This window comes from Mytilus trossulus, chromosome 8 (genome assembly GCF_036588685.1).
Source record: "Mytilus trossulus isolate FHL-02 chromosome 8, PNRI_Mtr1.1.1.hap1, whole genome shotgun sequence".
Classification (NCBI taxonomy): Eukaryota; Metazoa; Mollusca; class Bivalvia; order Mytilida; family Mytilidae; genus Mytilus; species Mytilus trossulus.
The window spans coordinates 25612818-25626524 of NC_086380.1; the positions used below are offsets into that span (position 1 = coordinate 25612818).

Genomic DNA, 13707 nt, shown 5'->3' on the forward strand with positions numbered 1-13707 from the left:
TAACCCTTCCGCAAGAAAATACAACGTTACACGATTGAGACAAGATAGGAAATTCGGATTGTTTAAAGAAAAAACAGAAACGCAAGCTTTTTTGCTGTTTACTAGGTAAACTTAACATGCAGAAGAAATCATGATCTCATCCTTTAATGAATTCTTTGCCTTAATATTTTATGTGGAACGAGTACGAATATTTCTTTTATTTATAGTCCAAGTTAAGTAAAGTCGGAGTGGAAGAAGCGATAGGGTTTCAAGGTAAGATTGTTGAAGAATAACGCCTTAGGAAAACAATTTTATTTGTCATGTAATGAGGCAAATGATAAAAAAAAATCTGAATTATTTATATGATTGATGCATGGTTGTTCGACGACCTTTTAAAATATTTTATAATAAACTTATTGTTTAGCTTTTTATGTAGATCAAAAGTGCGTCTAGCGTACAAAATTGTAAGCCTCGTTTCCTTGATGAGCTTGTTTACTAAGTATATTTAAATACAATAAGCATTTACCATGCATTGATTGTAAAATAGTTGTTGCTTATGCATTCTGATATTTAATGTGTATAAGATTTTAACATCGTTTTTAAATAAATATCGGAAAGTGTCATTACTAGTCTAAGATAGGCGGTTTAGTAGTAAGAAGCAATATGTGTTACCATAACTAAATATTTATGTTCCAACTTTATTTATCATGCACATATTTTGGATAATGTTTTTTACCACATTATACTGTTCATTCGATAATTAATTATTATTCTATGTTTGAAGTTGTATTTACAACATTTATATTAAGTGTACAGAAGGTAACACACTTATCCTAGTTATGGACAAATGATACATGTAGAACCAATACTATATTCAAATAGATATTTGAATGTGACTTACCGAATTAAACTTATCATCTGGTTTGTTCTAACATAATTAACATGACAGATGCCAGATGTGGTGTAAGATTTGCATACCCTTTCAGAACACCTGAAATTATCCCCAGTGGTGATTGTGGTGCGCAGTAGTTAGTTTTCTATATTCTGGTTTTATAATATCGTTTGTCTATTGGTCGTTATGTTGGCGTTGTACGTTTATTTCTGACTCAAGAGATTGACCGACCCTTTTGGCATATTTCCCTTTCTCATTTGTTGTCAAAATGCGAATAAGTTGCTTAATGTATAACCATCAATGGCAAATTTGAATAACGTAATTCTGTTCATGATATTAATCTGACTTCTCTTCTGGAACTAAAAAAAGTATGATAATTCCAGCAGCATATGGTTAAGTAGCTGTTATCAATATATAGATGAAAGGAGATGTAAGGTTTCATTTCGATGACATTAAGTTGACCATAGTTGATAGACTTTTCTTTTTAAGTCAAGCTTTAATATATAGAGCTCACAACGGTATTCCGTATGTGTACATCTCCGATTTTTAAATGCTTATGCGACTGTAAAACACAAATGTATAACGTGTATTCTAATCTATAATATTGGTTTGTTGACACAAGGTTAATATTTTATTATCTATCTACCCTAATCGCTTTCTAAAAATAAAAATTTGGAATTAGGAAAATCTATTTTGATGTGAAAAGTTTCAAAAAAAATAATCAATAAATGAACTATTGTGTGTATTTAAAGAACGTTTGCGTCAATTACGTTTTCAAGGTAGGAGTGTATATATTTTAAATCTGAGGAAAAACTGGCTAAATATACGAAATTGAATCATTTAGATTATTTACTCCATAAAGAGATATGCAAATTTTAATTATTCTCAACAACAACAGTATAGTTAGAAGATCTGTCGAAAAGGGCAACCAATACATTATTAAGACGACACGAAATGTAACTATACTGATAGACTTTTCTTTTTGAATAACGTTTTAATATAAAGAGCTCAAAACGGTATTCCGTATTTTTACATCTCCGGTTTTTAAATGATTTTGTTTGCGAGTTCCAGTGAAGCAACTATAAAACACGAAATGTATAACGTGTATTTTCATCTACCATAATGTTTTGTTAAAACAAGGTTAATCTTTTATTATATATCAGCCCGAGTTGCTTTCTAAAAATAAGAATATGGAATTAGGAAAATCTATTTTAATGTGAAAAGTTTCAAAAAAAATAATCAATAAATGAACTATTGTGTGTATTTAAAGAACGTTTGCGTCAATTACGTTTTCAAGGTAGGAGTGTATATATTTTAAATCTGAGAAAAACTGACTACATATAAGAAATTGAACCATAAATATTATTTAATTCATAAAGGTATATGTAAATTTTAATTATTCCCAACCGCACCAGTATACTTAGAAGATCTGTCGAAAAGGGCAATTAATAAGTCAATTTAGGCGAAACGATATGTACATGTAACTATATTGTAAAACGATGAATATATATATATATATATATACTGATGAAAATTCATGTTAATAAAACCAAAACCAAATATTTGAAGCGTTCTCTTGTATTCTTGACTTCTTTTCTGGTTTTACCAAGAACGTTTTAAGACTGCTGTATATATTGTTTACATATTCTGCCCTCAATTTGTGGTGGTGTTTGAGTTACGCAGTCTTTATTTTTCTATGTTGTGTTTTTGTCGTATTTTTTGTCTGTTCTTCTTTTTCTGCCAAGGCCTTGTCAGTCTTTTTACGGCTTTTGAGGTTGGATATCGATTTGTTACTCAACACAACCACCAAAATGAAGTTTTCTCTAGTATATTGGATTACAGTTTCTGTGAAATTCCATATTTTACAAAAGGAAGTAAGAAATATAGTTGCTATTTTTTTTTTAATAAGCGTCAAGTAAAGACGATCACATAATTTAATAAATACGTTCAGTTATGGTTTTATAAAGAACTTTCTATAATTGCCTTAAGGTGGTACCTATCACTACAGGGAGATAACTCTGTAAAGTCAGCTAAACGTTTTAATTACGTTGTATTGTAAAAGGAATATTAAGCTTCTCAATGATCAAAATTGGTTTTTGTCAAAGTGCTATATAACCAGTGTATTTTTTTTGACACAACACTTGGTTCAAAATATTAGAAATTTTTATATTTTTGTTTAAGGGTCAAAGTAAATACTTTGACAAAATTTTAAGAAAATTGAACGAGCCAAATTAATTTAAGTGAAAGTGTTGGGTACCACCTTAATTAATCTTTTTATTTGCTAATGGGATCCTAAATCTTTGTTATGAATTGCGATCTTTTAATAATCGTCGCCAAGGTCAAATTCAGGTTTAACGCACACCCGACTTTGTTAGTTCGTTCATCTGCAGGTTAATCGGTCCGTCCAAAAGAACTACGCCACATCTTCCAATATCTAGCGTGAAAAAAAATGTTTTCTTGACTTTCGTGAAAAAAATCCACTATTTTATTATTTGGTTTGCCCCTTTGCAATGTTGATTAAAGAGTAAGCTTTAGTGATCGGTTAAGGCCATTTTGCGTTTTCGTGTTTCCGCCTTTCATATTATATAGGGCGAAAACGTGAAATCGGAAAGAAAAAATTCTTCGCCTTATGCGCTTTCGACTTCGCGTTTTTGACTTCCCGATTTCGCGTTTTCGCGTTTTCGCCCTAAAGAATACGAAGGGCTAAAACGCTAAATAAAGGCAACAGTAGTATACCGCTGTTCAAAACTCATAAATCCATGGACAAAAAACAAAATCGGGGTAACAAACCAAAACCGAGCGAAACGCATTAAATATAAGAGAACAACGACACAACACCGAAATGCAACACACACAGAAACTGACCAATCATCAGACAAAACACCACAAGAATAACAAATATAACATGAAAACCAAATACATGAATTTGGGATAGACAAGTACCGTGCCACGTCTTATCTCAATATCTCAAAAATAAGAGAAAACACAAACGACTCAACGTTAAAATGCAACACACAGAGAAACGAACAATAATTTAACAATGACCATCTTCCTGACTTGGTACAGGACACTTTTAAAGGGGAATAAAACGCGAGATGGCCTTATTCGGCCACCGTAGTAAGCAATACTTGCATATATTTTCTAATATGCAGATCGTACAAATATTTGAAAAAAAAATCATTTACAAGGAAAATATTTCTTAGCACCTAGCCAGGTGAATTGTTATTTGGTCTGTAGCGTGATGAACTTTGGTCCCACATTAACTTCCAATTTTCATTAAAAAAAAATCAGCTTCTATTTGAGGGATTTATTTTGTTTGTATGCACTTTGATTATGATCAGTTTAACATGTAACCAAAAAGAATAATAAACATTCACTATGCAGTAACTTCTTGCTGATAGTTCGAAATTTACACCAGATTTCACTTCCGGTATTAGAGTTTGTGTTGTTTCTTATTATTTATAACTGTTGATGTAAATGTCCTTTGGTTTTTGTAAGTCTTTGTTTACTCCTTGGTTTTGATTGTAATTACACAATCTTTTTCTTCATATTTGTTTCGACTGAAGTAAAATGGGATGTCAGAACCGGGATTGGTTTTAAACATAACAGGTTTTAATTGATTTTATTTTGTTTGCAGCTTAATTATGTTCAGTTGTAACTCCAAACCAATATCAACATACATCAAACAGTAAATTCCTGTTTAATTATAGTTTTATAATACTCATTTTCATCATATCTATTTTGACTTGAATAAATGTGAATTGTCATTTATGTTTTAGTTCGAATGATACCTAAATCAATTGAATGCAGCAACGTTGGTTCCAATCAGTGATGGGTCTTAAACAAAACAGATGGATGTCACTGTTGGTGGACGTTGTATTCCAGATGGTATCACTGGTAGAAGTCCGTCCTTTTGCGTTGGTATGAATATTGTTGATTTATGTTTTTATTTTTCTGTAAATTTATTGTGTGTAAGTTTTTTTAATTCGAAAGCCATTGTCGAGTCTTATATAGACGAAACTGGCATACACAATTATAAGCTACATGTAGCAGTTATTGTCTAACTCGTTTTAATTGATTTTTACAAGAAGCTTAAAATAGTTATGAAACAACAGCTAACAATACTAAAACTAGTATTGAAAAAATGCATAAAGTTCCATTCTTCGTTGAACAACTTGAAATTATTACATGAAAATGTCTTAAATTCTTCATGTATAGTTGACGTTTGATAAATGTGTCTAGAGTCTTTAATTAGCGATTGCCAGTAGTTTGACATTCGTGGCTTTCACTTTTTGTGTCTATCCAAAGATTTACATAATTATCCACGAGCTTAAAAACCTGCATTAATTAAAACGTAGATTTAAGTATCGTCAAGCAGAAGTCATTTTTATAAACTTTAAGTCGCTATACTCTCTCCACACTTAAGATTTTAATCATAGTAATAGTAAATATGAAAGTATCAAGTTCGTTAATGCAGAGTTGTGAAAAAATGGTAAAAAGGTACTGTACACAGATATGTAAACTGTAGTACTTAAATCAGTTCATATGCTTTAAATTCATACTCACTGTAAAATAGTCTTGACGTGTATTGTTTATAAGAAAACATTTTTTTCTTATAATCATTGGTCTGCGTCCCAGCGTAAACTGTCAATATGAAAATGGTCTTATTCTAGTGGGTCAAAATTTCAAAAAAAAAAATTGGGTAGTCAAGAGAGCAATCGGGAGTGCTGTTTAACGGCGGTCGTCAGAACCATCTCTTCTTATCTATACTTATCTTAAAACAAACACATTTCTAATATCAAGTTGAAACTTGGTATTACGGATTTTTCCAAATCCCTAGCAAAAGTTTCCATAATTTTATAACTGATATCCTTAACTGATTCGAGGATTTCACAAAATCACTGAAACTTATATTTATTCAAGAGATTTTACATACAAATTTACTCTAAAATATATGTACATTCAGTTGACAAGATACGTTCATCAAGCCTCAACAAACAAATTGATGTTTTTTCTTGTATCTTGGACTTCTTTTTTACATGTTCTGGAACGGAATTCCAAATCAATGTTATGAATGTGGGCCTTTTTACCATCTTGGTCGAAGCTGAAGTCAGTATCGCGTTTAATCAACACTTGATTCCGTCTGTCCGTCCATCCATCGGAATGACCTGTGGTACAAAATGTTCGTCCTAACTTTTCTTGAAATTTAAGAAAGGGAATGCTTTTTAAATTACTATTTGGGGTGCCGCTTTATAATTTTGATTAGAGAGTATGTCATTTTGCATCGCTTTTTCAATTGCCGATAGTATGAGAATTAAAAATACTCATTATACAAGGCAACATTCCGTAAAACTTGAGTGAGCTACTATCAAGGTTAATTGTTTAATATCTGATCGGCAGCATGATAATTTGGATTTATAGCGAGTAAGTGGTAAATTAACCTACTGTTTTCGGACAGCTTCCAATTTTCAGAAAGCTCACTGGCCATGAAAATTTTCGTCAAATGTTCCTTAGCTTCTATTGAAGGAATTGAATTTCTTTTTGTATGCAGCCTGCTTATATTCACGTGAAACGAGTTATCAGAATCATCATTCACTATGCAGTAACTTCCTGTTTGCTAATACATGTAGTTAAAAAATTTACAAAACGCATTTTCATTGTCTTGAATAAAAGTCAATTAATTTGTATGCTGCAGTTTATATTATACCTAAATCAATTGTTTGCATCGATGCTGGTTCAGATCCGAGATTGGTCTTACACATAACAGGATGATGTCACTGTTTATTTGACGTTGCGTTTGAGAGGGTATCTCTAGTAATAGTCAGTCCTAAAATGTGTTGATATGAATAGATTTAGCTAATTTCCTGTTAAGATACTGAATATAAATGTCTTATTTCGAAAATTACTGAAGAATCTAATGTATACATAATGCGCGACTGGCGTACACAATTATGAGTTGTTATCTTTCTTCATTGTCTATTAATATAAACAACAAAGTTGATATGAACGAAAACAGCTCTCAAATACGTCATAAAATCAGCATTGACATGATTCACATAGTTTCATTCTTCGTTGATCAATTTAAATAAACCATATAACGAAGGTCTAGAATCTATAAGTTGGGATTGCTTAAAAAGCCACTTCCGTGTTCCAGTTCTTTAAATTGGTTAATTATAGCATTTTTTGTGAACTGTGCTGGACGAACAATTTTCTGAACGTGGAATGATGTGTAGTCTTAAAAAATGATGACATGTCTGAATCGTTTTTGAATGGACCATGATTGAGATCATAGAGGCAAATTTGATTATAATTTGGGATTTGTATCTTAAGGTTTGCAAAATATGAGCATTGAAGTATTGTGTATATATAAAGTGTGGCGATTACTGTGGTTTCATTTATTTTCGTGGGTACCAATTTTAGTTGTTTGATGAAAATTTACATATTCGTGGATATTTAAATCGTGGTTTTGGCAAGGTCTACACTTATTCCCTTATAGAAATTTGTTATTCGCTGAACATTTGAATTCGTGGTTCTCCTGTTCCCACGAAATCCACAAAAAATGGTATCCAACGAATATTAATGAATTCATAGTATGTGATATTTCTCCAAAGGCTTCAGTATCTTTGTGAACATGTTATTTGAGTAAGAATAATCACGTTCTTAGTGTTCACACCAATATATATTTATACAACAAATTTGGCAAAACAAACAAAAGTGTTATATACTTTCTTGTACATATACACACAATCTGAATGAAAGCATGAATTTAAATCCCATAAGTTATGTAACTGTAGCCGGACATATACATTTTGTACTTGCGGACCCGTCTGTTAAGTCTGCGAATAGTTTCAGATACGTATGTCAACCCAAAAAGGTACCACTCTAGCATGAAACATTAGCATATTCACAAGTTTGGTAACCGCCTCTCATGGTGCATTGGAATCAAAGTCCAAGATACCCGGTAAACATATTTATCAAAATTCCATATTATAATGTTAATTTCGTTCGAAACATTAGAACAAAACAAAATTGTATACAAATGAATTGAAAAATGGCATTCTGTAGATTTTGTAATACGGTATCGCACTTGATAAATACTTTTTTGAAAATCAAATAATCTATATTTCAGTTATTTCATTTAACAACAGAGAACAATTCAATCGACTCAGGTCACGAACAGCCGAAACAGAGGACAGATAATTTGAAAGAGATCATTTCTTGTCTGCATTGTTCACACATATCAAATGTGTTAGAAACTGCAGGTATGGGTCGATTATTTAGAAATTCTTATTTTTTGAAAGTTTTCACAAAATATTGTGGAAAAATTAACGGGCATCCAAATTCGATTCATATAACGGTAAAAACAAAGCTATCAAGTATGCAATAAAATGATTGTAATAAAAATTAAAATAACTAGGGCTATTTAATAAATACATTATATGACACAACAACCTTTTTATTGAATTACAACAAAACAAGTAAGTAAAGGAGATTTGAGATAATTAATCTTTATGACATTTGGTCTTTTGTGGAGATATGTCTCATTGGCAATCATACCACATCTTCTTCTATAAGAACTGAACACACTTTTGGTAATTAATTTAATATTTGTAGTATATCTACTTTTTCTATATTGGGGGTGGGGTGATCTCATGAGCTCCGGAAGCGTTAACAGATCCTGCTCCACATGAAATTAAGTTATTACATAATTAGCTAGATCTTGCCCAGATTTTAAGCAGTAAAGTAACAGTTTAAGTAAAAAGCCTGGACGTTAAACCTCCTTCTATCAGAGTACGTAGCTAACGTTACCTCATGAACCGTTTTAAAAGAGGGACGAAAGATACGAAAGGGACAGTCAAACTCGTAAATCTAAAACAAACTGACAACGCCATGGCTAAAAATGAAAAAAGACAAACAGAAAAACAATAGTACACATGACACAACATAGAAAACTAAAGAATAAACAACACGAACCCCACCAAAAACTAGGGGTGATCTCAGGTGCTCCGGAAGGGTTAGCAGATGCTGCTCCACATGCGGCACCCGTCGTGTTGCTTATGTGATTACAAATCCGGTAATTAGTCTAATTCGGTAGGTCAAATATATGAAAGGGAAGGGGATTGTAGTTACGACGTAAGGAACATATCCGATATCATTTGTGAAACGGTTATTCCATAACGGTCAACCAAATCGTGATGGCGTCTGTAAAATTGAAGAATGGATGATTTCAACTTCACCATTTGGAACTCTTGGTTTAATAGCTTCCTTGTGAGCAGTAACCCTCTATCAAGAAAATCATGATAGGAAATGCAAGCACGGGAATATCGTATCAATTGGGAGATATATACCACGTATGCAGGTGCTACTGGAATGTTGCTACATAGAAATGGAAAGTTCACAATTGGAAAGCTGAAATCATCTCTTTTGTCGTAAAGTTTTGTCTTCAACCGACCCTCATTGTCAATTTCTAGATGCAAGTCAAGATATGAAGCCGACTTAACTGTATCTGTAGTATCCTTTATCTCCAATTCGATGGGATAGATGCGATCCACATAGTCACCAAATTTTGAATTGTTTAGTGAAAGAACGTTTATATATAATTCAACGACAACTGACCGAGCTTCTATAACATGTTTGAAGAATTTGATAGCTTAGAATGAGTATTGAATTTCCATTTCATATTTTCTTCGAAGTTTTATACTTTTGTTATTCCACCTTTTATTTTTTGAGAATTCAAATGAGATTTGAATATTCCGGAAATTGACTAGAGATTTAAACTTCTATATATAAAGTTATTGTCAGGCATTAATGTTTTTTTTTACAATTTTGTTATAACAGATCTAAAATTTAATGTTTTGAAACTTTTTGTTAATATTTAAAAACAAGTATCTATATATATGTCCATAGTTATCCACTTTATATTAGAGTATTCGTCCATATCTGGTGAAAAGCAAATTATCCCTCTGTCGTGATTGAGAATCATCGAAATCATGGCGAAGAAAAAAGTGACGAGTTAAGTTCGCAATACTTTCAATCAAAATATGTTAATGTTGCTTGTTCAACAAAACTATGTGTATTTTTTATTCATACTTCCTCTAAATTGTCTTACAGTACATGCATCAAACACTGTTTGTTCGTGTGACATTAGAGAAAATGAAATGTGGGATCCTGGAGCAGGCAATTTTGCCCGATGCAGGAATAGACAAGAAAGACAAGATAAGGTACGACATGAAAGTTTATCATGGCTTTTTAATGAACCGCACGCCTGGCTTAATTACAAACTTTCAATCCTGGTATAATAGTATCTATGCTGGGTTAATTTTAACAAATGTGACGACTGTCTTTTAAGGTTGTGTCATGTTATATTTTTTAGCAGGAAGTTACATTTCCTTACCAAATTGCACGGGGTGTGGTACAAAAAAGTGATCGAAAAATGCTTTAATTTTGTTGGCTTATCGACATCATGAAGATAAATTGCAACATTACTTTAGTGTAAAAATTGATAAAAAAAGGTAAAATCTTGCAAACGTTTATTTATTTCTATTGGAAGCATATTGGCATATCGCATTTCGGAAAGAAAAAAAATAAACACAGAAGAAAAGGGTTGGTAATGCACTCATTTTAAGGGTTTAAAAAAATGCAAAACGCAAAGAGTATTTTATTCATTCTTGTCGACAAAGAAATCAACATTGTGGTAGTAAAGACAAAAACCCTGTCACTACTTCATCCTCTGATTACATTTATCTGTAAATGTGTACGGGACGAGCTCCTCCTAAAACTGGTTGACAATTATAAAGACGTTTTACTTATACAAAATGCAACAATAACCATTTAAATTGTATAGATAGAGAGCATATATCTTAAATTTTGCATTTTTTCAGGAAGAAGAGACATGCAAAGCGAGTTTTGCCATTAGCAAATTAAAACATGATATACAAGGTAAAAGCAGAATTGGGTTTAATTGCTTCAAAGAGAATAATAAATGGCAGGAATGTTTATTTATCCGAACACTATATATACTAGTGTTTTCTTAAGTTTATGAAGGTTACGAGAAAAATACTGTTCCGTCGCTCATAATCTATTACAACATTATATATTTAATATGATAATAGTCTCATATGTCATGTATATGACTACTAATATATACTTATATTTTTAGATTCTTTTATCATGATGACAGATGAGAAACTACGAAAGTTACACTATCGTTTTTGTAATTGGTTATTTCATTACCATGTAGATTCGATTAAGATGAAGTACTTCAATATTCCAAGGAAGATGAGAAAAAAATTCGGGTGCTGCGTTGCTTGTGCGGTAACTTGTCAGATGCCTATTCACTAGGCTGGTATTTTTGATTTGGCATTTCGCGATCGCGAAAGTCAAATTAAAAACACTTTGCCATACATATGTGAATATTGCAATGCATCTCAAAGAACTGATCAAAGATTTTACAAAACTTCCCTTCAAAGAAATTCTAAACTCAAATGTTCAATTCTAATTTTAAACACATATTTGTATCAACTGCCTGTTGAACTCTATGAACATAACAAAACATATTTTTCTTGTAAAGACGTGGCGTTAGTTCCAAAATATTCTTCAGATGTTATGTGTACTGGTAACAAAGTAGTGATCATCGACAAATATTGCAAACGGGTATGGTGTCGAGGAAACCGGCTAGTGATTGTTCTAAAACATGGCAATAGAATTTATTGTTATGACAACTTTCTTGTATTTTGTAGTGTAAGTTGTAGTAAAACAGTACTGTTAAATAATTTTATTCAAACTGCTGTCTAATACCAGTTCTAAAATGAAAATACTGCTGAAAAGCTTACAACTCTTAAGGGAGTGAATGAACATATTTTGATCGCAAAACTGGGTAGTAACAACTGTACTATGAAATAATATATGCATCAAATATATGTTAAGCCTATTCAAGAAATGTGCATTCCGGTTGGTACAACCCAGTTTCAATCGATTATACACGTATAATCAGCACATGATGTGGACTATGGGCGTCAAATGTACATCCTAATAATTGTAAAAAATGTAAAAAAAAAGATAATTTCATAAACAATTTTTTGTGACATGTTTAATGATATTATAGATTGTATATAATATATTTGCATAATTTATGTGAATGAAAATAAAAAATAAAAAAAATAATAAAAAAAAATATAAAAAATGAAAAAAAATATACAAACAAAAAACAAAAAAGACACAAAAGGAAAATAAAATAAAAAATAAAACAACATCAAATTTCATCATTTCACTGACCGAGGTTTTCATATAGTCATTTAGAAAGTCCTCTATGAAAATCTTACGTAAAAGATCAAACAATCCATATCCCATTTCAAAACATAAAAAAACTTTAAAATAATTGTTAGGATTGTATTGGCGTTCCGTTTTCTACTGTCTTAGGCAACTGTCAGGAGACCACTCGAGCGACCTCTCGAAAGGCCATTCTTTTTGCTTTTGGATATTTGGTAAGAGTTTGTCATATATTCGGCATTCTCCGTCGCAGATAGCCAAAACATTAATACTGGTCCAGCGAAGAGGATGCTTCAAATATCAAAGAATTGTTGCACATAAAGAGCTGAAAATCTTTGCAAGTGGAGCAGTTCTTTCTTATTTTTAGTACTAGTTTGATTTATTTATTAAGGACATTACTGATGTTCTCTTTTTGTATTAAAAAATATTTAAATTAATATCTTAAATGATATTGCCTTTATCATGTTTATGTACAATTGTGAAATTGATATTGACAACGTGTGAATATTCTGAGAGATTGTTCTGGCCATTATATGTTATATTATATATTAAGATTGTGAAATTGATATCACCAGTGTGTATTCTTCACGATTATAACATTGATACAGCCTTCACCATGATGTGTTCTTTACGATTATAACATTGATACAGGCTCCACTATGATGTGTTCTTTACGATTATAACATTGCTACAGCCTTCACCATAATGTGTTCTTTTGAAAAATGAGATAGTAAGATATATCTAGTCATTACCATTATGTGTTCTTTTAAATAATACACTTGTTAGATATATAAAGCATATACCATGTTTGTTTTAAAACACTGAGATTGTCCTATTAATATGTTATTGTGATGTTTTTTAAAGAAATGCAATGCATATAAAAAAACAAAAAAAAAACGGTGAGAAGATATTGAGAGATATTTTTATGTTGAGTCATCACATTATATGATCGAAAATGTTATAAGACTAAAAAAAATGATGAATAAATAATGAGAGATATGCTTGTGTTGAGTCATTACGTTACAGGATGTAATATATTTTTTTTTATGGACGCATGGTAATTATTTTCATTATGGTCAACGGTATTTAGTTATGAAATACATATAAACCACATAATCTTCAAAAATGTAAGGCATTGCAACATAATCATTGATAATGTAAACAAAAACATCATAAGTGAAATAGAGGAATATGGTCCAAATCAAAAATATATTGATACTGTAAAGCATATGGGTTTTGCGAATTTCGCCACATTGACCCGACAAACTTGACATACAAACAGCAGCAAATAGGATAAAAGCGGAAATAATTAATCTAAAAGTGATCATCAAGCGTCGAGGGACCCACTATACAGTGCACTTGGTGGTAAGGGAGCCACTTGAGACATGCCAGTAAGATTCGTAATGAATGATAGATGTAATTGAGAAATCTAGTTTATATAAATGACAAGATTGCTGGATGCATTAAAAATAGTAGTAGGCATCAAATAGTTTTATGAATATATCTATATTGGATGAAATAGCGTAAAGTATATCGACATGTCTTTTATTTTGAAAAATTTGGCATCT

General features: G+C 31.4%; 1 protein-coding gene across 2 annotated transcripts; it reads left to right on the forward strand.

The window, feature by feature from the left end:
* Nucleotides 1-221: 221 nt before the first annotated feature.
* On the forward strand, nucleotides 222-11936 carry LOC134681775 (uncharacterized). 2 transcript variants are annotated; one of them, XM_063541420.1, is made up of 7 exons: nucleotides 222-252; nucleotides 4651-4744; nucleotides 4776-4792; nucleotides 8001-8133; nucleotides 9983-10092; nucleotides 10753-10810; nucleotides 11031-11936. In XM_063541420.1, the coding sequence occupies exons 2-7, from the start codon at nucleotides 4723-4725 to the stop codon at nucleotides 11210-11212; spliced, it is 522 nt and encodes a 173-aa protein (XP_063397490.1). In that variant the 5' UTR covers nucleotides 222-252; nucleotides 4651-4722; the 3' UTR covers nucleotides 11213-11936. The 2 variants fall into 2 exon arrangements, with proteins under 2 accessions (XP_063397490.1, XP_063397489.1); XM_063541419.1 differs by having other exon boundaries at nucleotides 4651-4792.
* Nucleotides 11937-13707: the final 1771 nt, after the last annotated feature.

Coding starts and splice junctions, on each gene's coding strand:
- LOC134681775 (XM_063541419.1), top strand. CDS start 4,676: ATGCAGCAACGTTGGTTCCAATCAGTGATGGGTCTTAAACAAAACAGA. Junction 10,093..10,752: donor GACAAGAAAGACAAGATAAG/GTACGACATGAA, acceptor GCATTTTTTCAG/GAAGAAGAGACATGCAAAGC. Junction 10,811..11,030: donor ATTAAAACATGATATACAAG/GTAAAAGCAGAA, acceptor TTATATTTTTAG/ATTCTTTTATCATGATGACA.